General features: G+C 32.5%; 3 protein-coding genes across 8 annotated transcripts; 2 read left to right on the forward strand and 1 right to left on the reverse strand.

Annotated features, from left to right (window-relative positions):
- Positions 1 to 659: 659 nt before the first annotated feature.
- Positions 660 to 7,204, forward strand: LOC101250051 (protein NPGR2). Of its 6 annotated transcripts, none has more exons than XM_026033105.2 (6): positions 660 to 1,259; positions 1,755 to 2,026; positions 2,201 to 2,453; positions 2,964 to 4,185; positions 5,164 to 5,320; positions 6,315 to 7,204. In XM_026033105.2, exons 2-6 carry the CDS (start codon positions 1,835 to 1,837, stop codon positions 6,429 to 6,431), a joined length of 1,941 nt encoding a protein of 646 aa, XP_025888890.2. In that variant the 5' UTR covers positions 660 to 1,259; positions 1,755 to 1,834; the 3' UTR covers positions 6,432 to 7,204. The 6 variants fall into 6 exon arrangements, with proteins under 6 accessions (XP_025888890.2, XP_004247514.2, XP_010326650.2 ...); XM_004247466.5 differs by having other exon boundaries at positions 688 to 1,259; positions 2,964 to 4,177; positions 5,167 to 5,320; XM_010328348.4 differs by having other exon boundaries at positions 748 to 1,259; positions 5,167 to 5,320.
- A 223-nt stretch (positions 7,205 to 7,427) lies between these two features.
- Positions 7,428 to 9,868, reverse strand: LOC101249763 (monolignol oxidoreductase AtBBE-like 13). Its single transcript, XM_004247464.5, has 2 exons — positions 9,288 to 9,868; positions 7,428 to 8,793 (listed from the first exon to the last, which is right to left on the reverse strand). The coding sequence occupies exons 1-2, from the start codon at positions 9,643 to 9,645 to the stop codon at positions 7,502 to 7,504; spliced, it is 1,650 nt and encodes a 549-aa protein (XP_004247512.1). The 5' UTR covers positions 9,646 to 9,868; the 3' UTR covers positions 7,428 to 7,501.
- Positions 9,869 to 14,804: 4,936 nt separating this feature from the next.
- LOC101249491 (rho GDP-dissociation inhibitor 1) lies at positions 14,805 to 26,786 on the forward strand. Its single transcript, XM_004247463.4, has 5 exons — positions 14,805 to 15,215; positions 15,975 to 16,038; positions 16,122 to 16,343; positions 22,114 to 22,238; positions 26,375 to 26,786. The coding sequence occupies exons 1-5, from the start codon at positions 15,030 to 15,032 to the stop codon at positions 26,441 to 26,443; spliced, it is 666 nt and encodes a 221-aa protein (XP_004247511.1). The 5' UTR covers positions 14,805 to 15,029; the 3' UTR covers positions 26,444 to 26,786.
- The last annotated feature ends 60 nt before the right edge of the window (positions 26,787 to 26,846 follow it).

A 26,846-nucleotide genomic window follows, 5' to 3' on the forward strand; every position in this document is an offset into this window, starting at 1 on the left:
TTTGACAGTATTTTAAAGTATAGTTTTGATTATAAGATAAAAGAATATTATGATCCATTTGAAATATTCTTAATCTAAAATCACTTCAATTTTATTTTTATTGTTTCTTAAATTTTATGTCAAATTAAAATATAAATAAATTAAAATAAGAGAGTATTTCATATTCACTCCATTCCTTTTTAGTTGTTCAGTTTTGATTTTAACTGTCTCTTTTTACTTATCAATTTTAACAAATTAAAAAAAGATAATGTTGTTTTACTATTATACCTTCACTTTATTTAGAGAGTTGTGATACTTTTGAAAAAAGTAATACCTATTCAACGATTAAATTGAATTTGAAAATCTATTAATTGATATGAATAAAATGATAAATTCACTATATCAATTTTTTGATTAAGTGTGCCAAGTAAAAAAAATGAACATATAGATATAGGGAGTAACAAAGATAATTTTCAGTTCACTTTTACTTGTCACAATTTGACTTGATAACATTTATTAAAAATATTAATGATATATGTTCCAAACTATCTCCTGTTCAATGATGTCTTAGAAAGTGATTTGAAAAATAAGAATTTATGCTAAATAAATATTTTTTTTTGATATGTATAGTAAATAAAAATAAAAAATGTATTTTAAAAATAAATGATAAGTAAAAGGACAAATGGCAAATTGATGACAGAGCAGAATGATTAGGTAAAACATTTACTGACAACATTTATTACTCATATTTCATCATCTTCAACTTCCAAAGTTGATGAAATTGACTGACTTTGTCAGTTTGTATACAAAAATTGTTGTGAAAAGATTCAAGAATTGTCTACACCCCACAATCCCCACTGCTGTCTTTTTACTGCCACCACCCACCCCTTCAAAATATCCCTACTTACAACCCCATATCATCATCAGACTCTTCTTGGAACTGTGCTATTGGTAGTAATAATATTTTACATAAAGTAGTGAAATTTGTTACAGAAAATGCCCATATAGTCTTTTGGGTGGATTCTCAAACTTCCACCCACCAAAGGGGTCCCTACTCTACCCACAAGCCCAAATCATTATTGGGTTATGTTTGTTATGGTAATTTTTACAAATAAAAAGTGGAGAAGAATCAAAAAAGAATGTAAAGTTTGAAGCTTTTTCATATGTTTTTGGTTGATCTGAGAAAGAATGGAGTTTTTTGATTGATTGGACGTTTTAAGTATGGAAACTACAGTGGCTGGCTTGTCTTGTTTTCAGTGTTATTCATGTAATGGTGAAAGGTACAATCCCTTCTACCTGTTCCAGTTTCTCCTTTTCTTTGCTTTTTTATCATTGTTTTCTTGCTTTTTTGGTGTATGATGGGTCATAAATCATTTCTAGTTGATTTGTGATGTTTCCACAGTAATACTTTTTGATCGAAATGACTAGTATACTTGGTATCTATATGTGTTTTTGTATCCTAAAAGGAAGAGGAAAAATCATTTGGAATTGAGGGACATCATATAAGTTTGAAGATAGATGTTGATAATATGGAAATTTTGTTTTAGTGTGTTCACTTTTTGGTTAAAGATTTATTTTTTGGAAAAGTTTGTGTTGGATTTGGAAAGAAACTGTGTCAATTGATCTGCTCCATCTGCTCCAACTTAAAGAAAGATAAAAGTAAACTTATTGAGGGGAGACAGTAAATTGATCTGCACCAACTTGTAGAGTTGTAGTTCTAGCAATTTTCCTTGACAAATGAGGTTAAATCCTTGTTGGTGTTGCTGATATTGAAGGAAGGATTGTAGAGTATGAAGAATGTTAATTGTGTCAGCAAAAGGGGAAGACGTCAGATTATTTGTGTGTGTGCAAGATAATGAACTGCCTAAGCTTGTCGGAATATATTCTGATGGATGAAATGGTTACATCTCCTGAATGCCTTGCAACTAAGGATCACACGTCGAGTGTCCATTCATTACGAGCTGGAGAATCTGGCCAGAAGCCTGATACTGGAAATATCGAAGAAGCTGAATCATCTTTGCGTGAGAGTGGTTGTTTGAATTATGAGGTGAATTCCTTGTTTATTATTTCAATCTTTTCATTTCTCTTTTTGGTCCTAACATGATGAAATGTATATCTTCCTTCCGTGCATCATCTCATCCTTAACCGCTTCAAGGTTTAATTTACATTTAGCAGAATTTCCATTTGATGGCAGTTTAACTAAGTTATTAATATTTTCTAGGAAGCAAGAGCATTACTAGGAAGATATGAATACCAAAAGGGGAATATAGAGTCCGCTTTACATGTTTTTGAAGGGATAGATATTGCCTCAGTGACTCCTAAGTTGAAACTTGCACTTGCCGAAAGAGTGCAAACTCAAAAGAGACGTTCACGGAGTTTTTCTACACCACCACTATCCATAAACGCTGTGAGTTTGCTCCTGGAAGCAGTCTTTCTCAAAGCGAAATCATTGCAGGCTCTTCAGAGGTACAAAGGTATAGTATATGTCGCAATCAATATCACTTCTTTTTGTACTAGTCATCTTCAATAATCAACAAATTTGTTCAGTTTGCATCATTTGTTATTTTATTATATGAGTCAGGCACAAGGGAGAAATACATAATAATATGTTTCTCTTTTTATCAGCTTCCCTAACGTTTCCTTTTTCTGGAAGTGGTTGTTTTTCATCAGTTTTACATGATATATTCATGTTGAAATTCTGAAATGCTTGCACTTGCTGTCTGTACTTTTGTTACTTTACCCATCCTTCACTTCCCAATTAGTTCGTGGTTGAATTTTAGTTGATTGATTGATTGATATTGTTGACCCATTCTTCACTTATCTACTAAATTGAGTCAATAAACTATCCTGAAAACTTTTGGATTACCTTGTTTTTTCATGCTTTTGTATTTCCGACAATGTATTGAATTCATACGTGATGCTTTTGATGAGCTGAGGTTTTCATCCTATATTCAATCTAATGAATATCCAATATCTTTTTGCAGAAGCTGCTCAATCATGTACTGTAGTTCTCGACATTCTTGAATCTTCATTACCAGCAGGCTTGCCTGAAACCTTTGCTACTGACTGTAAATTGCAGGATACTCTCAACAAGACTGTTGAGCTGCTTCCTGAATTATGCAAACTTGCAGATGCTCCTCGAGAAGCAATTATGTCATACCGTCGAGCTCTACTGCATCAGTGGAACCTTGACATTCAAACTACTGCAAAGATTCAGAAAGAATTTGCCATCTTTCTTCTCTATAGTGGAGGCGAATCGTGTCCCCCTAATCTCCAGTCTCAAATGGATGGTTCATTTGTCCCCCGAAATAATATTGAAGAGGCTATTCTTCTCTTAATGATATTATTGAGAAAGATTTCTCTACAAAGGATAGAGTGGGACCCTTCGATTCTTGATCATCTCTCGTATGCATTATCTATCTCAGGGGGTTTAAAGACTTTGGCTAGCAAAGTAGAAGAATTGCTTCCCAGAACTATAGATCGGCAAGAGAAGTATCTAATTTTAGCTCTCTGTTACTACGGAGGAGGAGATGACTTCACTGCATTGAACTTGTTACGGAAACTGTGGAGAAGTACAGAGGATCACATCTGTGTTCCAGGTTTGTTATTGGCTTCAAAAGTGTGTGCTGAAAGCCCAGATTGTGCAAGCGAGGGGATAATTTATGCTCACAGAGCTATTGAAAGACTGCAAGAAAGATGTAGTCATTTGTTGGGTGTTGCCAATTGTGTATTAGGACTCTCACTTACAGCTCATTCTAGAACAGTACTGACAGATTCTGAGAGGGTTAAGATACATTCAGATGCACTTAAGTCCTTTGAATCTGCTGGAAAGCTGACAAAGATGAGTGATACTAATGTCATTTACCATCTTTGTCTAGAAAATGCCGAACAAAGGAAGTTGGATGTCGCCGTCCATTACGCAAACTGGTTTCTTAAACTGGAAGGTGGCTCTACACTGAAAGGATCGATGCTTTTGGCTCGGGTATTATCAGCTCAGAAACGGTTTCTGGATGCTGAAACTATCATTAATGTTGCCCTAGAGCAGAGTGGAAAGTGGGATCATGGAGAACTGTTGAGGACCAAAGCTAAGCTCCAAATCGCGCAGGGTCAAGTGAAAAATGCTATAGAAACATATACTCAGATTCTTGCTATTCTTCAGGTTCAGAGAAGAAGCTTCGGACTGGGGGAAGATCTCGAGGTAAGCAGGTCTTGCCCTTACAAGCTGAATTGGAGCTTTTCAACAAATCCTTTTTTCATCTGTCTTATTTGACGATTTTAAAGGTTGTAAGAGGTCTGCAAGTAAAATGACTATAGAACTTTTCATACATTTACCTCTATAGAACTTGAACTCCTTATGAACTATCAATTAACAAGCTTGTTAACTAGGAATTGTCAGGCTGTGTCTGCCAATACAAAAATTCCATGGCTATTGGAGCTACCTTGTCCTCGGAGAAAAAATCTCTTAGGAAAAGTAAATAGGTTACTACCAGTACAGCTGATGCCGACGAGCTAGGTATGGACATAGGAAAAGGGTTAATAATTAGATAGAATCAGGAGCATCAAGTGAGGGACTAAACAAATGTAGCATGAAGGTATTGTTTCCTTAAACAAATTGCTTAGCAATGATTGGGGGTCTCAATCAAACCATGATGCTCATGCAAACACACCGAACTGGGATATCGGCAGGCCAAAAAACGTCTTTATTTCTCATTTGAAAGTCTCCTGTTTGTTTCATATAGTTTCATATTGCATAACTGTTCGATACAGCTTGTCGGTTTGATAATTCAGGAAAGGGGTTTTCCCTTTCTTTTGTGTGTATGTCTCCCTGACTTTTACAAGTGTGATTGTTGTAAAGTTAGGCTTATTCTTCTGGTACTTCTAGCTAATTCTGGCCTTCGGAATGAAGAGAAGTGTTGAGTTGCTTAGCACATTAGTGGTTGCCTGACATAGTGGCAGGTGAATGAAAACTGATATGACCTGAAAACCTCATTTTAAACCTTAGGCAGATAAATATCTTGTCCTTCTCTTGCTTCTTTTAATGTGCAACCTTGAAGAGCTTGACTTCTTCACTTATCCATCTTAGCGGTATATACTTCTCTGGTGTAGCCCGTTTTGCTGGCTTACTTTCTTGAAATAACACTTTTATGTGGAGGAAGAAGTAAAAATTTGATTTTATGTACATAGCAGGAGTCTGGAGACCATTGCAGAACATTGGAACTGGAAACCTGGCTGGATCTTGCTTCCATCTACATTAAATTATCTCAGTGGCGAGATGCAGAGAAGTGTCTTTCCAAAACTGAGACTATCAGTTCATATTCAGCTTGTAGATTGTATACTGCTGGTACATACATCTAACTCATATTATCCCCTGACTGTGCTCGTTATTTTATACATATGCATGTAACTCAAAATGTTCATGCCTGCTGATTTATATTCATGAGAAAACCAACAAAACGTAATTACGAGTACTCCTAGTGATTTTAGTCAATTTGACTATGCTCTAAATGTGGTATCCAAGGATGGATGATGTAATGTTGGATCTGTAATTCATAGGACTGGGACCATTTTATCCAGTGTTATGGAAAAAATCATTGGTTGAGGAGTTTTTATCTACTCTCTTAAAAGTTTATATAGTCTATATCTGATTATATGGGACACACTTTTATTTGGAATGCTTTAGATGATCCACTCAGTTCTATCAAAGCCTCCATTGGCTATAGCCAAGTTTTAACCTTTGTGTGATGTTTTCCCATTGAACCTATTTTGTTCAAAGTTTCTTTATTAAGTGAACTTTCTTTTTCAATGCTGTGTACATAATTTGCAAGTCATACAATTCCTTGAATTCCATTAAACCTTCTCTTTTATATCCTAGGATGCTGAATTTGGCTATTATCTTCTAGGGCTTCTAATGTTACCAGCAGAGGATCCTTTAGATGTCTGGTGCTTCGGCTATATACAAGTAAAAGAGTCAGGAAAATTTAGTTGATAGACAATATCATATGTGTGGACTGTGTGTATGTAGGGAAATCAACTTCTTGTTTACTGACGTTGTTTTATCAAATCCAGCATCTTCTACCTTAAATAGTTACTAGTGGTCATACGTGTAAAGGTTATCTTGCAAAGTTTTGAGTTTTTACATTGCTTCTCCTGTTCTTGATTCGGCTACTTCTTTGTAGTCTGTCTTAATGGTTCATTTGTTTGGTGGCTATGGTAAATTTTGATGTCCATGATGAACACTATTTTTTTCATATTTGTCTGGTTAATGAGCAAATAATTCTTCTTTCCAATTAATGGACCATTCTGATCATGTAGTATACTTTTGGTGTCGTACTCAGGTTTGCTTAACCAATCGAAGGGCCTATATAAAGCAGCTCTGGGAGACTATTCCAATGCTTTGGCTGTTAATCCATCCCATGTGCCAAGTCTGGTATCAAGTGCTGTGGTGTTTATGAAGATAGGTAAACAGTCTCCTGCAATTATTCGAAGCCTTCTAACAGAAGCACTACGTCTTGATCGGATGAATGCTTCTGCATGGTATAATCTAGGCCTGTTATACAAAGAGGGAGGTTTAGGTTCAGCCGCGGAAGCTGCTGACTGTTTTGAAGCTGCTATTATTCTGGAAGAAACTGAACCTGTTGAACCATTTAGATGACTTCCTCCCTGTACATAATTTATTACAGATATTCAAGTTGGTGCATCGAATGAATCCATCTCGGAAGCTGTGAAATGTGTAGTGCAATAAGAGTGGGAAAAATATCAATATCTCTTGTGTTTATTGACCATATTTTTGAAGCTGGTAGTCGAGGTGCGTCAAAAGAGTTCAAAATTGTACTGCATAGACCTTACTGCCTCATGTTTGCAGGAACAAAGTCCTAACCTTGTTGTTCTGAGTTCACCTCACAATAGCATTCTCGAGGGGTTCAACATAAAAGAGCAGTCTGCTGCACGAAGTATCTTGCATTAACATTGGTCTGGAGAAGGACCGCACGACAAGAGAGTGTAATGTAGGGAGCTCAATCCTGGTACAGGTTAATTCTACGACACAAACTTGTGACCTATAGGTGTCACAAACAGACAACTTTACTGTTACACATATCTCCTACCACAACAGAGAGAAGAATCATCATAATGAGTTTGTTTGTTTGTGTATGTGATCCATATTATGTATATGACATAAAGAAAGAATCTGTTTTGCCCATGATATATATATTTTATTAATGATAAATTTAGTTGAGTGATTTTAGAACGTTAACTTGAGTGATTTTATTTCCATAGTAGAGTGATCTTTTGAGATATTAACTTGTCCCAAAATGTTCAGTTCTCTAATTGCATATATCATGAACTTCGTGCATCGAACTATCATATTTTTTGTAGAACACAAATTCATTTTAAGAATTTTACACCATCTATACAGAAAATTCAAACACTCCAAAACAAACACAAGGCAATTGGTTCTACCCTATATATGGTTTGTCAAAACCATTTGATTACAACTTTGCAAAGATAAAATGAACTTATAATATTACATTTCAAAGTGATTGACACTCTTCCCCTTCATTGTAATAGGAAGTGTAGGTATACTTTGTTCATGCAAGAAGAAGTTCTCTGGATCCACTTTAGTCTTCACTTTCACTAGCCTATTGAAATTGTCTTTGTAATACTTGTTTCCCCACACACTAGCTTCTATAAAACTAGAACTCTCATTCTTATTCATCCCTATATCAAGATCTCTATAATTCACATAAGCTTCTCTAGGGAACATAGAAACATAAGGTGTCATATAATTATAAAGTCTTCTAATCCAATCATAATGTTTTGTGGCTGATTCTTTAGAAGGATCATTCCAAAGTGTTAAGTATTGGATCATGTAAATAATCCCTTTTCTATGAGGAAATGGGGTTTCAGATTCTGAGATTTTAGCCATCATTCCACCATATGGATTCCATATCACTAATGGTGAGTCTTCTTCCATTAGCCTTTTCCATAGCCCTTCAAGACCATCTATTGGAATTGGTTCTTTGACGAAATCTGACTTTGCTTTGAAGTAATTCTTGAACAACGACTTACCTTGAAGGAGAACTTCTGGTGGGGTGTTACTCGGGTAACCAGCAATATACATAATCGACTTAATCCAACTCATTTCTGTACAGTCCTTGTGTGTCAATCCCAATTCAGGGAATACATCATTCATTATTTGTAAAAGTCTGTCTGCTCTACCAAGGAACATTGAATTATAAGCTGTCTGAATAGTCTTTTCGCCTTTTTTATCAGCAGCTACGTTTATGATGACTCTGATGAAGAGATCTTCATCAAGCTTGTCAGCTGCAACTTGTTGCCATTTGTAAAGAATGTTTGTCGCGTTTTGATCAAGTGTTTTAGGGACAGTAAAAACTGTTACAATCGATGGAACAGGTACTAACTTCAACTTCCATGAAAGTATGATACCAAAACTAGCTCCTCCACCTCCTCTAATTGCCCAAAACAAGTCTTCTCCCATACTCTGCCTATCAAGAATCCTGCCGTTTGCATCAACTATTCTTGCATCAACCACATTATCAACTCCTAATCCATATTTTCTCATCATAGTACCATAAGCTCCGCCTGTTATGTGACCGCCAATTCCCAAACTTGTACAAAGACCAGCTGGAAAACCATGAGTCTTGCTTTTCTCTGAAATCCTATAATATACTTCACCAACTGTTGCCCCTGCCTGAGCCCAAGCATAGTTGTCCACTGTGTTCACCACGATATCTCGAAGCTTTGATAGATCAAGAATGATGAAAGGAGACTCCATATCAGACATGTAAGAAAGACCTGCCAAAACAAAAGAAATTCTTTGAGGGGTGAACTGAGAACAAGAAATATTATATATTTGATACAACAACAACAACACACTTAGTGGAATCCCAATTGTGGGGTCTGGGGGAGGGTAGAGTATATGCAAACCTTACTATTACCTCACGGAGATAGAAATGTTATTTCTGAAAGACCCTCGGCTCAAGTATAGCAAATCCAAGTACAAAAAATAAGGAAAACATAGAAACTAACAAGGGGAACAACCAATCCTACGAGAAAGGAACAAGAACACAAAAACATGCAATAATCGAAACACAATAAACAACAGACAAGCCTAAACCCTCATAAAGCAAGAAAAACACTCCACTGCACTAACCTTTTACCCTAACACATGTCCTCCACACCTTCCTATCTAATTAAGGTCATGTCCTTGGTAACCTCAAAGTTGTGTCATGTCCTGTCTAATCATCCGCATTTGATATATAATACTAATATAAGTAAAAATTAGTTACCTTCATAATCATGGCCTCCACTTCTAACTCTAAGCTGAAGGCCAAGCTGTTTCGAGCAAATGACTGCAGCCTGGACATGTGATTCTGTCATTGGTGTGAAAATAAGCTGAGGTTTAGTAACAGAAGGAAGTAAACATCTGAGATTTTGTGCAGTAGATTGTAGGATTGTGTTGAACGAATCATTTGTTGGGGTGACGAAAGCTGTGGAAAAAGGGACACAATAATCAGAATTCTGGCAAATACATTCATACAACTTCCCATTAGATGACGATGTTGAAACATCTGAAAGAGCATACGAGCTCGAACATGAGACTATGAGAAATATTGAGAGCATAACAGAGAAGTTTAAGGATTTCATAGCTGATACTACAATGTGCTTTGGAATTAGCTTAGAGGGGTTTATATACTCTTAATTAGTGTCTGGTTGATGACTAGAATAATTAATTGAGTAGTATACCTTTCACTATACAAAAAGAATATACGATACGTATTTTATGTCAATATAATGTCATCCAACAGTTTTTTTTTTGGCTTCCCACCAAGTGTCTGATACATATTCTCCTAAAGTTTTTTCCATTTCCGAGACTTATACCAATAAATCAAAGCACTTAGTTGTACAAGATGGAGAGGTTATGACTTAAAGTAAGAGCAACATTTCTTGCTACTCAAAGAAAGAGCAAATAGGAAGAGGAGGAATAGACTCTAAGCAAATAACAAAAATAGATACAGGAACAAAGACATATACATAAATATTTTTTTTTAAATAAAAAAATTCAACTAGGATTTGAAAAGATAAAGTGAACTATTATGTAGTATAATAAACAGTTTTATGTCTTTTCATACAACTTGTTACAACTCACAGTATATATGAGACTAGCCACCTTACAAGATTTTTGTGTTGATTTTCCATTCGGGGTGTGTTTGGTACAGAAGAAAATGTTTTCCTAGAAAATAAGAAGATTTTGGACTTATCTTCTCATATTTGGTTGTTGAGTAGAGAATATTTTTTGGAAATAATTTTTAGTGTTTGATTTATGAATGAAAAATGTTTTTAAAAGATATCTTTTATTTTTACTAGAGTAAAAAATAATTTATGAAATTAAAAATATTTTTTAAAAATAAAATTGTTATTTTTTTGAGTGGTGGTGGGGTGGAGTGGGGGTAGGGGTAGGGGGAGGGGGAGGGGGAGGAGTGAAAAAATAAAAACTTGAAGTTGATATTATTTTGAAAAAATAAAATTAATTTTTTAGGGGGTTGGGTGGGGGGTTGGCCTATTTTAAAAATAAATTTTTTGAAGTTGAAATATTTTTAAAAAGCAAAATTAATTTTTTTGGGAGGGGTGGGGGTGGGGATCTGGCCGGTGGGGGGTGAGGATGGGTGAAAAAATAAAATTTTGAAATTGAAAATATTTTTTTAAAATGGGATAATGCACAAGTATTCCCTCAACCTATGCCCGAAATACCAGAGACACTTATACTATACTAAGGTCCTATTACCCCTGAACTTCTTTTATAAGTAATTTTCTACCACAAGATAGTGCCACGTAGGCCGAAAAGGGGTAAAAAATTATTAATAAAATAAGTGTGTCTCTGGGATTTCGGGCATAGATTGAGGGGTACTTGGGCATTATCCCTTTTAAAATTGATGTTTTTCCAAAAAAAAAATGTAATTTGAAATAGGAGGAAATTTTTGGAAAATGTGTTCTCCTTAATTTTTTTGAAGGAAAATCATTTTCCTTAATTTTGAGAAAAAAGAATTGATTTAAAAAATATTTTCCAAAACTTTTATCCCAACCAAACATGAGAAAATTAAAAAAACTAACATTTTTCAAAAAATATTTTACTTCATACCAAACACACTCTCAGTATCACTAAATGTCGCCTATAAAATTCATTAAAGAGGACGACTATATATTTTTGGTTTCCCACCATGCACTTTGTAATAAAAGATGTTCTAACTTAAAGTAAGAGCAACTATTTCTTGCTACTCAAAGAAATAGCAAATAGGAAGGAGTTGGATTACACTCTAAGCAAATAAGCAAAATAGATAGAGGAACAAAGACATACATAAATAATTATTTTGATCTCTTAATTTCACTCTTAAATTTTAACTTTTCTTTTGTGAATTGTTTCATTATGTAAATGCTATAAAGTAATTAAAACTTAATAAAATATAGAAAACTTGGAGCATAAGAATATCGATATATTGTTTTTAGTATGGTTCAAAATCCAGACCTTTACAATTGTGCTAAAACTACTATTTATAGACAACCAAGACATTACATTTATACATCAACCAATAGAAAAGTCCCACTCGAGTCCTTATGTACTTCACCCAATAGTAATATTCACCACGTTGAAAATTTTGTTAGTTATGTCAGCTAATATATCGTTAGTTATGTCAGCTAATATTTCTCTGTTGTCTGCCGGATGATTGAAATTCTTGAGAATTTATCCTTTTCCTTTGCCACCTCTCTTCATTTTTCTTGAACTTCTTCGCTATCTCCTCTAGATCCTATTAAATATTAATCTTCTAACCTTCATACCTCGCTATCTTCCTTTTCACTAGACACATATCATTCTCGGGGTCTTTTAACTCCGAAAATGATTTTAAAATTTATTACGTAAAATGATCATGATCAGAGATATAAAACTGTCAATGCCTATACTTCTTTGATTAAAGATGAAGATATTCCAACTATTCGAAAGGATTGCAAGATGAGTGGGCAAATTAGTTCGATTTCTAGACCCTAGAGCATTCTATAATACAGAAATCCACAATCTAAAATCACAATATGTTCATGTTCTAAGAAATGACACAATTCAAATCACAATATACTAAAATCTTTGAAGCATCATGTTTTCTATTCAAATTGTAAATTGCTCGTATTGTCAAATTGAAATTTTTTTACACTCATTACTCAACCAACTAAGAAGAAAAGTCTTGCAAAAAAAGTTATGAAATTCCTAAAAAGATGGCATAAAAAGTATCATTTTAACATCAAAATGTTATTTCTAGTTCATATTTCAGTGGTCTTTATATCATAGCTACTACATACACATTTTTTTCATGCATTGGAATTTGAAAAAGACTAAAAGAATTACTTTAGTTTATAATATCATTTGAATTATATTTTTATTAAGTCTCATTAGTACTATTTTATGGAAAAAAAAGTCAATTAAACACTAAAATAACTCTATTAAAAATAATTTGATAAATTTAATACATATTTTAAAATTTCATGTACAATCTAATAGTGTCACATAAATTATAACAGAGTGAGTATCCTCATATATATATCATCGTATCTATATCTTTTATACTATCTTAAAAGAATGAACTTCCTAACTTAAATATTAAATTATTATAATATTCCACGTTAAAACTCTCAATTTAGTATATGTTCTATATATAATATTATATTTATTTACGCTATATTGTATTAAAAGTAGGTAACTTTTCACATTGATGTGTTGTGATTTTTTCGAAAGGTTGTGACTTTTTTATATAAAGTTATGAATTTTTAGATGAGTTATGACAAATCTGAAAAGTTGTAATTTTTCTAAAGGGTTGTGACTTATCTGAAAAAGACATGATAAACACATTTTCATATTATCCTTTGTTGTATATAAATAGATGAGATTTCTCATGCTTTTAAACTAAGAATTTTGTAAGTTTTCTATTCTTCTTCTTAAAATAAGAAAGATTGGGAGAGTATCATGATAATTAATATGTACTCATTTTCATATCCATAAAATATACTTTCGCAATAACTTTTACTTAGCAAGAAGCTTTCAATAATTTTCCGTTGCACAAACTACAATTTGGTGTTCAGAATTTGAAAAGTCTCAAACTGTTGGAGAAAAAGTATTTGATCAACAACTTGTTTAAAGAGTCCAAACTACATTGATTAAGTACTTTTTCGTTTTCAATTTATTTATTATACTTATATTTTTATTCAATTTAACATAGAATGTTCTTTTTACTTGGGTGTGGGGGCGCATCTTTAAGGGTCTGTTTGGATTGACTTTTGACTTGTGACTTATAAGCCAAAAGCCACAAGTTAGGATTTCTAACTTATGATTTTTGACTTATTTTTGTTATTTTGGTTTTAAAGTAAGTGCTAGCACTTTTTAACTTTACCAAACCACTTCAAAACTACTTAAAAACTATTTTGGCTTAAAAACACCTAAAATAAGTCCATCCAAACGGGTACTAAAATCACAAAGTTAAAAGACATTTTTATATATTCTACAGATGATCCTTTAAAAGTTTTCTTTATTTTTTAAACATATTAAATTAAAATTAGATCAATCTATATCTATCTTTTTTTAATCTATATTGACTATCTTAAAAAAATGAACTGCTTAACTTAAAAGTTAAACTATTATAATACCCCAAATTTAGTATATTTTTTGTATTTTATATTGTATTATATTTATTTATGTGTATAATATAATATTATATTAAAGACAAATATTTTTTCACATTGAAGGGTTGTGATATTTCTGAAGAGTTATAAATTTTTCGATGAGTTGTAATCTTTTTGATGAGCTGTGACTTTTATATAGAGTTGCGAATTTTCACAAGAGTTACGACTTTTTCGAAGGACTGTGACTTTTTCGAAGAGTTATGACTTTTCCATTGAGTTATGACCTTTCTCCTCCTCATCCTTCAAACGTTCTATTTAGTATATCTTCTATAATTTTATGATAAAAAAATAATATTCTCTTACTAATACTTTACATTTTAAGTATAAATGATGAGATTTCCCCTCATTTTTAGACTATGGCTTTTATTGTGTTTTCTATTTTCTCTTCTTAAAATCTGATTTACTGACTTTGACAATCTCAAAGTTAAGTGAAATTAGAACACTCCCTAACATGAATGTTAATTTAATCTAATACCCCAACTAAAAACATTCAATTTAGTATTATCTTCTATATATATATTTTTATCAATGTTAATACTATACTAAAAGTAAGAACGACAACAATACAATAATAACAGAAAATCATTATGAAAAGGGGAGGGAGGAGATTATTTTTAAAAATAGAATGGTATATGATTTGATATTCAGGTGCAACGCACGAGTATTACTAAAAGTGAAAAGAATCTAAGTCAAAAGTTGAATTACGAAAATATCCTTTAAGTAGTAATTTATTTTCGTGAAATTATTAAAAATATTATTGTTTAATTTAATATTTATTTTGAGATTCAATAAATTTTGACTGTTCATACTATGATAATTAATACTCTTATTTAATATTTATTTTGGAATTCAATAAGCTTTGACTGTTTGTATTAATAATATATATAGTCTAATTTTTGGACATAGAAATTCAATGAGCTTTGACCATTTGTATTAATAATATATACGGTCTAATTTTTGGACATAGGGATTCAATGAACTTTGACTACTTGTATAAATAATATATTGTTTAATTTTTGGACATATCTGCATATCATTTACTATAATTTAGTGTATATTTAACATTTTTGCCAAAAAAGAAAGATAATTTAAGATTTATTTTTAAAAAGAAAAAAGGAAAAAGATACCAAACAAGAAAACAAAATTTGGACACACATGGTTGATGTGTTTTTTTGTCTATAAAGATTGAAAATTTGGAGCTTGTTCTGCACATATTTTTCCCTCTTCAATAATTGTCAAAGCAAAATCTCGAGTATCCCTACTGCAATAAGACACTTTCACACTGCTCTATCAACAGAGAAATCAAGAAAATGATGGATTGTGGCAAGAAAGAGGAAGCAGGTCCATCTCATGGCGGTGTTACTTGGGATAAGAGGAAGGAGGAAGAAGATGGAGAAAGTGAAGAAGATGACCATCATCAAGATCCTTCTGCTGCTGCAACAAGTTTTATTCCTGGTCCTCTTCTTTCTCTTAAAGATCAAATTGAAAAGGACAAGGTGAAAAACTCTTATCTTTTTGTTGTTAAAATAAAAAAGCTTCCAACTTTATGAGTTTTAAGGTTTTTTTTTTTGATGTATCATGGGCATCTGAAGTTTCAACTCCTTTGATTGTTTTAGGGTTCTGCTTATCTTTTTTTTTTTTTTTAATCTCTGTTATCAAGATCATTGGGTTGAGTTGTTATGTTTTTTGCTCCTTTGGCGACTTGAACATATAATCTTAGGGTTGGAAATGAGGGGTGATGGTGCTCTCAATCTTAGGGTTGGAAGTGAGGGTGCTTACTATCCGAGCATATCTGAGTTGTTACGTAGATTGTTTCTTCTGGCAGTAATTTTTAAATTTGCCCCAATTTTGATATTTTAAAGGGTAAAAAGGTTTCTTTGGTGTTTATTAGGGTTGAGAATTTGAGCTTTCCCCTCATTGTTGTGAGTGGTGTTTCTTGGAATTTCTGTGCTGTTAACATCTAAAGTATTTCTTCTGCTTTGCTGTCAAGTTTGGTTTGGAGTTGCTTATCTTAATTGTTCCAGTTAGTTCTTTTTTTGTTTGTTTATTGTTCTTCAAGTTGAAATTATCTCCAGTTGCATTAGCTATGCTGTACTATCTAAGGCATTCCTTTTCAATTTTGCCTTGCTCACTCCAGTTTGTTTTTTAATGACTTCCTTTATTTTAATTTGATATAGTCTCCTGCATTTGCTAGGTATCTTGGTATGTGTTGAATTTCCATATGGTTGTTCTATACCTTATTTATGTTTGTGTAGGAGGATGAGAGCTTGAGGAGGTGGAAAGAAAAGCTGCTTGGTTGTCTGGAAAGCGACTTAGATGGTTTGTCCCTGACCATAGCATACTGTTTACGCTGCAATTAACCTTTAAATCTTGTTTAATGACTATTTGGATCAATTTGCTAGGGCAAATGGAACCTGAAGTTAAGTTCCACTCAGTTGGAATCCTTTCCTCTGACTTTGGGGAGATTAATACTCCATTACCTATCAAAGAAGAACAAAGCAATTATGTCCTCTTTACGCTCAGGGAGGGCTCTGAGTATCGGCTTAAGCTAACATTTAGTGTTCTACACAACATTGTGTCTGGTTTGGCCTACACAAATATAGTATGGAAGGCTGGTCTTCAAGGTTTGATTTCTAGTCTCATTTCCTCTTTTCTTTTGCACCCTATGCTTAAAAAATGCTTTGTTGGACAGCCACGCACATAGGGATCAAATACTTGCATTTCATGGTGCAGTTCTGATGTAAAATGGGATTAGGAATTCTGCGAAATTTAAGTGAAGTCTTCAATCCCACATGAACCTCAAGAACAATTATGGAAAGCAATAAGAGGATAAGAAGATTAAGATAATTATTGGGAAAATACACACCTAAGAAATTAATTACCTAGACATATATAAAATGCAACCTACAATCTTGAATCTAGAAAGGAAGGTTTAATTTATTATTGAAATGCAATCAACACAAAGAAACAAATGAAGAAATCTAGGAACTAATAAATCAACATTCAAATGCGAGATACAATCCAAAGGGAGAAGAGATATGTACTCATACATGAATTACTACTACGAGTAGTTCATGGGATAATCCAAAACAGTCCCTCTTCAAAAGAAAGACCTAATAACCTATTTATTCTGGGGTTCATTTTTCTAAGAAAAATACTGTACTCTCTAACTTTGGGATTCCTAATTTAAGATCAAAGACATGCCTCTTCTTCTCTTTTTGGGCCTCTAATTGTCTCCCCTCTTTAAATATCCACATACGTATATTGTGGATCTTGAAGTTCGAAAGAAGCCTTCAAGTTCATAAGGTCACGTCACATCCAATCATGTTCTCAGGCAACATGATTATATTTGTTTATTCAAGCAGAGGACTTCTTCAAGTTGTGCATTTATCAACTGAAAAGACCATGTTATGCTATGTGAATAGAATCATTTAGTTTTCAAGTTCTAGTCATGTTGATTGTGTGTGATTTTCATGAAACAGTCAATTTGGATTATGGTTCTGCACTAGGTGTTCCTTAAAACCTTGTATCTAAGTTTGGCATGGAAAAGAGGCCAAAAGACTTGATCTCCAAGTCTGTGGATTCTTTAACTTCTTTTTTTTTTTAAAAAAAGAAAATAAAGACTTCACAGACTTGGATATAATGTTTTAAAGGAACACCTAGTGGATTCTCTCTTCTTTGGATGGAATCTTAACAAATGTTGCCTGATTTTGTTTCTGAGATGACTAGGGAATTTAAGGCGGTCTTGAAAAACCTATTGATGACTGATCTTATAAATAATTGTATTCTCTATAATAACATGTTCGTAAATTATAGAAATTCCAACTCCGTATACGACGTACATTATGATCTAAACTTCATTCGACTCGTATTTGGTTCAATTTCTTGGAATATTTACTTAAAAAGAATTTTACCACATTTTGTAAGTGAGGTTATTACCATTTACAATACATATATCGTAGTGTTTTTCTTTATGCAACACATGCAACACTAAAATAGGAAGACATTAAGTGATTTAGGAGTTGAATCAGTCTTCTATGGTGAAATTTACTTGCGTATTCCAATAATTTCTTTTTGTAATTTTGCTAAATACATGACTGCATAATATTTTTACCATAAGTTAAGCTATTCAATCGCGAGTTTTCTTTTCAACTACAATACTCAAAGATAAGATGCTTATTCAAAAATCAGTCTACAAGTCTATAGAGCAAAATTGTCATCAAAGCAACAATAAGAAATATTAGATTCATGTTATGGAATGTGAATTTCTGAAGTTATTCTATGTTAGTTTGTTTCAGAGGTAATAAACACTAACTCACTTCTGTGTCCCTCTATTTCTTTAGTGCCTCTCCTCCCCAACCATTTAAATTTCCACTCCAGGAAAAGAAAAACCATAGGAACTATAAGAGTGTAATTAATATTTACATTATATCTCTTTTTGGGCTTCTAATTGTCTCCCCTCTTTAAATATCCACATAGGTATGTTGTGGATCTTGAAGTTCGAAAAGAAGCCTTCAAGTTCATAATGGTCACGTCACATCCAATCATGTTCTCAGGCAACATGATTACATTTGTTTATTCAAGTAGAGGACTTCTTCGAGTTGTGCATTTATCAACTGAAAAGACCATGTTATGCTATGTGAATTGAATCATTTAGTTTTTAAGTTCTAGTCATGTTGATTGTGTGTGATTTTCATGAAACAGTCAATTTGGATTATGGTTCTGCACTAGGTGTTCCTTTAAACCTTGTATTAAGTTTGGCATGGAAAAGAGGCCAAAAGACTTGATCTCCAAGTCTGTGGATTCTTTAACTTTTTTTTTTTTTAAAAAAGAAAATAAAGACTTCACAGACTTGGATATAATGTTTTAAAGGAACACCTAGTGGATTCTCTCTTCTTTGGATGGAATCTTAACAAATGTTGCCTGATTTTGTTTCTGAGATGACTAGGGAATTTAAGGCGGTCTTGAAAAACCTATTGATGACTGATCTTATAAATAATTGTATTCTCTATAATAACATGTTCGTAAATTATAGAAATTCCAACTCCGTATACGACGTACATTATGATCTAAACTTCATTCGACTCGTATTTGGTTCAATTTCTTGGAATATTTACATAAAAAGAATTTTACCACATTTTGTAAGTGAGGTTATTACCATTTACAATACATATATCGTAGTGTTTTTCTTTATGCAACACATGCAACACTAAAATAGGAAGACATTAAGTGATTTAGGAGTTGAATCAGTCTTCTATGGTGAAATTTACTTGCATATTCCAATCATTTCTTTTTGTAAATTTGCTAAATACATGACTGCATAATATTTTTACCATAAGTTAAGCTATTCAATCTCGAGTTTTCTGTTCAACTACAATACTCAAAATTAAGATGCTTATTCAAAAATCAGTCTACAAGTCTATAAGAGCAAAATTGTCATCAAAGCAACAATAAGAAATATTAGTTTCATGTTATGGAATGGCAATTTTTTGAAGTTATTCTATGTTAGTTTGTTTCGGAGGTAATAAACACCAACTCACTTCAGTGTCCCTCTATTTCTTTAGTGCCTCCCCTCCCCAACCATTTAGATTTCCACTCCAGGTAGAGAAAAAACCATAGGAACTATAAGAGTGTAATTAATATTTACATTATATCTCTCACAAGCAGTGGCGGGGCTGTAACATGTATTCTTGGCCACCTCCAAAAGTGTGATTACAACGATAACTAATTACGAAAAGCCTAGGAAGTCCATTATCTGTATTTCATCTTCTATACATTGTTCTTTACACCAAAAATAAAGAGTGGAAATGCATTTTTCTTTTGATCTTCTGAATTGAATTTGATTTTCCCATAAAAATTCTTTCATTCCTCTCCTTCCATATGGTCCACCACATGTAAGTTGGGCCAGTTTTTCACCATTTCTTCCGGCTTTTGATTCCCCCTTTCCGATCCAGCAGCTCAACAATCTGCCATGTGTTCAGCCATTTGTTCAGTTGGATGGCTTCATGAGTGAAGCATGCCTTTCTCACTGTCAGCCAGGTAAAGCATTTCACCTTGGTTGGTGCCATGCTTTTCCAGGTAGCTTTCCGGGGATCCTCTACTTCTTCCTGACAACTCTGATAGTCTCCTCTACTAAACTCTATTGACTGTGAATTGGCCATGTGTGTTGTGTTTCCATCTTATGGTGTCAGGTTCATTGGTAGTCCCTGTGAAGGTTCCTATACTACCAAGTAAAGCAGCCACTCTTTCAACCTCCAGTCATTCGAAAGTCTTCTGAAAATCAAATCTCATCCTTTAGCTGTCTAGATTAGTCTTAGTGTTGATATTTAGTTGATGTTGATCCTTCCAGATTAGGCTTAGTGTTAAACTACTACAATGAACATGTACCTAAACCTAGGAATCAAGATGAATGAAATAAGCTGATCTTACACCCCTCAATTTTCTACAACTCCACCTTTTTTCCTTCTGTTATCTTCTTTTCATTGATTAACTAATTACCATTGTTGTATCATAGAGAATAATAAACAAAATATCAAAAGAAAGGAGAGGATACGGAATAAGCTCGATAAGTTGCAATTACTGTCATATAATCTGGTCAAAAAATACTTTAAGTACTGTGAAAATTCCTTTAGTTTGATTCTCGAAAAGTGAAGTATAAGAAACATATATAAGATAAAACAAAGAGTGATATAATTGTACAGTGAGAGGTCATAAAATACTTAATATACAGAAAAAGACTTGTTCTAATGACAAATTTGAAGGTTTGTTAAATAATATTTTCTTGCTTAATAGGTATATCTGAGATTGAATCTTTGGAAATTACCTCATTTATGATAAGCAGAATGACTTCAACTCCTCATTTTCAATAAACTATTCCTAAAACCAACAAAAAGTATCTTCGAGCATGCATTTTAGAGCATGTACAAAAATCCACTTCCAATCTATTAATAGATGGTGCATAGCAAAATCACTTTATCAATAAGGGGTCGTTTGTTAGAGTCTATCAACAAAAATAATGCATGTATTAACTGTGTATTAATAGTTCTTTGTTTGTACACTTTTTCATGCTATGTATAACTCTATTGTGTATTGAGGAATGTACTACTAATACCATGGATTTCTAGGTATTAGTAATGCAAAGAGATTTAATACATGCATTAGCATGGGTAAAGACCCAATTACCCCTCAAAAACATTTTTACATCTTTTTCACCATAATAATGGATAATAATGGAGGATATTTTGTAAATAAATATTTTTGTACAATGCATACTATTTTTATTACACCAAATCAAACAATGCATAAGAAATAATGCAAGCATAACTAATACAAGCATACTAATGCAAACATCAATACACTACATTGAACATCATTTTTATACACTCTACCAAATGACCCCTAAGTATATAAAATAATCACTGTTTGATCTGCCTGGTCATAGTAAAAGACTCACCATATTAAATAGCATTTGTCATCACAAGTTATATATCTCACATTCCATAGCAGTTTTCCCTAATTTAATCACTATATTTCTAGCAAATGTTTTTTCATTTGTGTAACTTCTAATCACAGAAATACTTAATGTGTATTAATCTCTCACAATTTAACTACATCAGGTTTGTTGTTTTTGTTTGTATTGATAAAATGATTTTATTTTTTCAGCCAATATTTTGAGGGAAACATACGAGAAAAATGTCAGAAAATTAGCAAAAAAGATATTTCTACCAATGATTGCCTAGGAGAGATGCCAAATCACGTACTATATGCCTTGCTTTACTATATATAGATAGATGTGATTTCCTTTGTTGAAAGAGATTGTTCAAGTATGAATGGGTTCATATAGTAGATTTTTCCTTATCTGGGATTCCCTTTAGCAGGAGGTATAAGATGCATTTCTGTCTAGAAAAATTGTAGACAAACGTTTGAGGCAAGGTGCGCCAATCGTGGAATAGAACTAGAAAGAGTAGGAAGGCAAGCGGTTTATGCATGGTTCTTTATCAGTTGGAAAGAGTGCAAGGGTTTGGTTGGTTAGATATGTATCCAAGTGAGAAATTTATTTAATTATCACAGTGAAAAGAACAATCCAACTCCCCATGGATGTAAACCATATGCTTGCAGAACCGCATTAAATTCTTGGTACTTTTCTCGTTCTATAATCTCTAGTTCTACTTTTTCATCAATCCCATGCATTTATGCCAAACTTGATTCACTTTTTTTTATAGCTAAAATGCTTGCATAATTTCTTTTGGTCACTATCCTAATATTAGGCTCAACGTTATGTTCGATGAAAAAATAACTTAGTACTAAACAAGTATTACCTCCACTTTTCAATATTCACTTACTTCTGTTGTTGACTTTCATGACATATTGTTGTTTCGCTCATTTGAATGTCAGTTGATCAAAGTAAGGGAATGCTTGGCACCTTTGCTCCTCATCGAGAACCCTACATACATATGCTAGAAGAGGAGACCACTCCATCAGGTGCACTTGCAAGAGGAACATATACAGCTAAACTTAAGGTAAGAGCATTTTGTATTGGATTCAATATCACTTGGTATTGTTCATTTCATTAGTGAAATCATTCTATAAGTCCAGCTTGTCCAAGAGAACAAATATAGTGGTCATTACAAATTAACTTTCCACTGATATAGATCTAGTGTGTATCCTAAAGATAGCACAAATTTTAACCTTTAGTTTCCCATTGTTTTTAAATTGGCACTAGATAATATATCTGAGAGTCGACATTCATATTTGATAGCATCCACTTTGGCATACCTCCATTAAAATTAGGAAAATTACCTAAATACACAACTAATTTTATCATATTTCTAAAATTTGAAAAAAATACCCTACTCTATCCTATTCTCGGATTCATCACTTTACGCGATGTATCAGTCGGATGCATCACTTTATGTGATGTATCGAGACGTTGAATGATGTTTTTGAAATCGAGATGTGATGTAGAGGGATGTACCCAACATCAGGATGCAATTTTTCAGGACATTTTGGGATGTATTTAGGTTCCACCAAATTTAAGGGATTTTTGTAATTTAAAAAAAAAGTACAGATATGATGTAATTAGTTCTTTAACACTATGCAATTTGTGTTAAATTTTCTTAAAATTAATGGAATCCACCAAATTTGATTTTTCATCGAATCCCATTAGTTTTATGGAAATTTTACACAAATTCCATAGTGTTCAGAAGTAATTACATCATATCCATGCTTTTTTTTTTCTAAATTACAAAAATTCCTTAAATTTGGTGGAACCTGAATACATCCCAAAATGTCTCGATAAATTGCATCCTGATTTCGGATACATCCCTTTACATCACGTCTCGGTTTCAAATACAACATTCGATGTCCCGATACATCGCATTAAATGATGACTTCAACAATAGGCTAGAGTAGGGATTTTTGTAATTTTTTCAAATATGATGAAACAAGTGGTGTATTTAGGTAATTTTATTGGGGGTATTATGTTATCTTAATGAGAAATGACATGATTAATATTATTTGAGTCTCTTCGTGTGTGGACTGGTGACTATGGATTCATTTTCCTTTTTTTAAGAGGTAAAATAAATTCTTAACTTGATATCTTTGATTTCTATTAAAGTAAGTATAATTAAAAAAGGTGATCAGTTTTATATTAATAGATGTCTCTAATTTCTTTGAAATAGGAGTCTAGATTACCTTTGATTTAAGTTCTCTAATTGACTCTATGAGATAATTAGTGTTTTCTTTTATTTCTCACACAAACAAAAGAAGAGATAGAAATGATATATATTTCATTTTTTCTTTCGGAACACAAAATCCTCGAAAAACTGGAATAATCCATATTTTTAAATAGTTTAATCTATTAGATGATATTATGGAGCATATTTGAATAGTAATATACTAGATATTATCGAGTATCATAATTTGGGGGAGTAAATTTTTCTTACCAAAATTACGAGTAAAAGAAATAAGAATTAAGAAATGAAATGGAAGTGGAAGAGAAATGGTGAACAATCAACGCAACCACTTTAAGCTCATGACTTGAGAAAATCATAATTACACTTCACTTGTTATATGTTTAGTGGTTATCTTCTCCAAAAATATATTAAGTGTTACCATAAAGTTTGTACGTATCTCCTTCTACTATTTTATTTGGTTTTGTTTTTTTCTCCATTAACTATTTTATACAAATTCAATAATGTGTTAGCATGTTATTTATTTGAAATTAAATAAATGATTAACCTTGAGTTATAATTAATAAATTTAGTGATGTTTTGTTTAATTAATTTATTTCTCAACATGCTTGGATTCTACAAAATATAAACACATTACCTCACATTAATTACTTTGTATTAAGAAGAGTGAAAGAAAAATCAAATCTTTGTAATAGCTTGTGAGAAATAGGGTTATGGGTTAGTAGGTGTACTCAAATCTTCACTAATAGTATTTGAGTACACCTACTAACCCTATTTCTTATAAAATATTGAAATATATGAATTAACGTTCACTCTATTTAAAAAAGTAATAATGTGAGGTGCCGTGTTTATATTTTGTATTTTCCAAATTGTTAAAAAATAAAATTTATTCAACGGAACATTAATAAGTTTATTAATTATAACTCACTTGTTAATTATTTATTTAATCTCAAATTAAATGTAACAAATTATTAAATTTGTATAGAGCAATTGAAAAAAAATACTAGAAGGGATATATACAAACTCTATAATAATTTGTATAAAGCAATTGAAAAAAAATACTAGAAGGGATATATACGAACTCTATAGTAACACTTAACATATTTTTGGGGAAGACAAATACTCGACATATATTAGGTAGTGTGTAATTATGATTTTCTCGAGTAACGAGCTTAAGGCAACTATATTGATTGTTTACCATTTGTATTCCGCTTACCCCATATTTCATTTCTTATTTCTTTTACTCGTAATTTTGGTTAAAAAAAAAAAATCTCCCCCAAATTTTGATACTCAATCATATCATCTAATATAGTACCATTTAAATATTAAATTGTACTCAATATTATCATCTTATATATCGATCATTCCAATTTTTGGAGGAGGATTTTATGTTTGAGAGAATGAGATACGTTTCTTTTTAAAAAAAATCTCTTTTGTGTGAGAGAAATAGAAGAAAACACTAACTATCCCAAATATAATGGGATTCATATCCTACTTTTATGGAAATAATATATAGGAAAATTTAAAATATGAAACTTTTAAATAAGGAAACTTTGGCTTTAAACGTCCATCTCTTTGGGCTCTTTTTGGGGGTTTCATGACCTAATCTTCTTTCTTTTGATCTTGAATTTGGATATTTCTATTGTGATAATTATAGGGAAAATTATGCAGAAAATTAAACATTTAGCCTATATTAGGTATATAGCTATAGTTTAAGAAAATTGTAATTTGCGGCTATAGTTTTCCCAATTCTTGCTATTCGCCTGATTTTTATGAATCCAAAATTTTGTATATGCTTACCCTAACTATTTGTATACTTGTATATGATTTATGAAAAAATCATAATAAATTACCTTGTTCGTATATTGGCAAGCGATATATACAAATGGAGTTCTGAAAAATTCTGAAATGTATAAATACATAATTTGTATATACTTACCCTATTTGCATATTCGCAAATGATGTATACAAACTTGAAGAAATATACAAAACTAAAACTATGTAGGCAATTATCGAATCTATAGTTTTAGAGCCTTATTATGTCTATTATGTTTGTTATTTCTAAAATTTTCTATATTCTTGATTGTTCATTGAAGTCCATTATTTTAATGGAGGTATGCTAACGTGGATGCTATCAATATCTTTCTTTTGTTTAGAAATGTTGAAATATCTGCAGTTACATATTGAATAAGTAGAGTTCATATCACATTCTTGTTGAGTGTGCTCTGATTAATCTGTGCATTCATGCAGACATATAGAAAATCAGTGCTTGGTCTCACATCTGAAAGATGATCCATCTGATGTATACATCAATAATAATTGTCTAGCTTAAAACAGAAGGATTTTGTTTGTCAAACAGTTTACGTTCTTTGCAAACATAACTCATTTAACTGGTATTTAGAAAACATAATTAGTTTGATCAAGTAAGGTGGCACCCATGAAGGAGAGGAAAGTGAAAGCTTTTAAGGTGTAACACAAGTTCACATGGTGCACACTCTTTTGTACTCAATTATGGTGTAGCCCAAGGGATAAATCCATGAGGCTTGTTGTGCCAAAACAGACAATATGTGTCATGGACTTAAGAGTAATAGATTTATAATAGAAAATAAATATTTTTCAATCCTGCATTCTGAAAATGGGAACATAACTTATGCACGACAATGCTGCGTGTATTTGCACTATGGTAAAGTGCACTCCAACATACAATTGTCTGTGGAAAGCCTAATTTTGCAACCTAGAAGCAAAGCAAAAGCATCCACAGTACAAAAGAAGCCGTTTTGCTTTTGTATCCATCCTTTTAACACAATTGCCTGTACCAGGTATTGTGTGCATGTTCCGCAACTTAATGACTGTACATCTCTGGCTTCTCTATGTGTTTTCCAGTTTTTGTTTCAATTTACTGTTCATATTGGAGAGTGATGATTTTGACGAATTCTGTTTTTCTGTGGACTTGTTTTCTGCAGTTCATGGATGATGATAAAAGATGTCATTTGGAGCTCAACTATTCATTTGAAATCAGCAAGGCTAGGTAGCCAAGGTATCCCTGCAGCTATTTCTGGCCTTCTTGGAAACTGGATATTCGACTGAATTCGTAGTGTCTTTGGATTGTGCCCTCGTTTACTGGATCCAGCACATACATAGCAATAGCTTTAGCAAATATGATTTACTTTTACAGTTGATCTCTTGATGCCTTGTATGAAATTTGGCTGTTTTTCATGTTACTGCAACAAAATCCTTTATTTCACATTGCTAAAGCCTTTTTTCCTTGTGCATGCCAGACCGCGCATTACAAATTAACACTGAATGCACCTGTTATGATCCTTTTTTTTTCCTTTCGTATTCGAAGTTGATATAGATTTCAACTCTTTAACTTTACATATCTGAGTTTCTTATTGCAGAACCATAATATTAACTTCATAGTTTTCGAAGTTTTAA

The sequence above is a fragment of the Solanum lycopersicum genome, chromosome 9, assembly GCF_036512215.1.
Source record: "Solanum lycopersicum chromosome 9, SLM_r2.1".
NCBI lineage: Eukaryota > Viridiplantae > Streptophyta > Magnoliopsida > Solanales > Solanaceae > Solanum > Solanum lycopersicum.

What these genes read in the sequence shown, in the direction of transcription:
- LOC101250051 (XM_010328347.4), top strand. Translation starts at nt 1,835, where the DNA reads ATGAACTGCCTAAGCTTGTCGGAATATATTCTGATGGATGAAATGGTT. An exon ending in GTGGTTGTTTGAATTATGAG is followed by an intron (nt 2,027 to 2,200) that starts GTGAATTCCTTG and finishes AATATTTTCTAG; the next exon opens with GAAGCAAGAGCATTACTAGG. An exon ending in GGCTCTTCAGAGGTACAAAG is followed by an intron (nt 2,454 to 2,963) that starts GTATAGTATATG and finishes ATCTTTTTGCAG; the next exon opens with AAGCTGCTCAATCATGTACT.
- LOC101249763 (XM_004247464.5), bottom strand. Translation starts at nt 9,645, where the DNA reads ATGAAATCCTTAAACTTCTCTGTTATGCTCTCAATATTTCTCATAGTC. An exon ending in TGGAGGCCATGATTATGAAG is followed by an intron (nt 8,794 to 9,287) that starts GTAACTAATTTT and finishes TTGTTTTGGCAG; the next exon opens with GTCTTTCTTACATGTCTGAT.
- LOC101249491 (XM_004247463.4), top strand. Translation starts at nt 15,030, where the DNA reads ATGATGGATTGTGGCAAGAAAGAGGAAGCAGGTCCATCTCATGGCGGT. An exon ending in ATCAAATTGAAAAGGACAAG is followed by an intron (nt 15,216 to 15,974) that starts GTGAAAAACTCT and finishes ATGTTTGTGTAG; the next exon opens with GAGGATGAGAGCTTGAGGAG. An exon ending in TCTGGAAAGCGACTTAGATG is followed by an intron (nt 16,039 to 16,121) that starts GTTTGTCCCTGA and finishes TCAATTTGCTAG; the next exon opens with GGCAAATGGAACCTGAAGTT.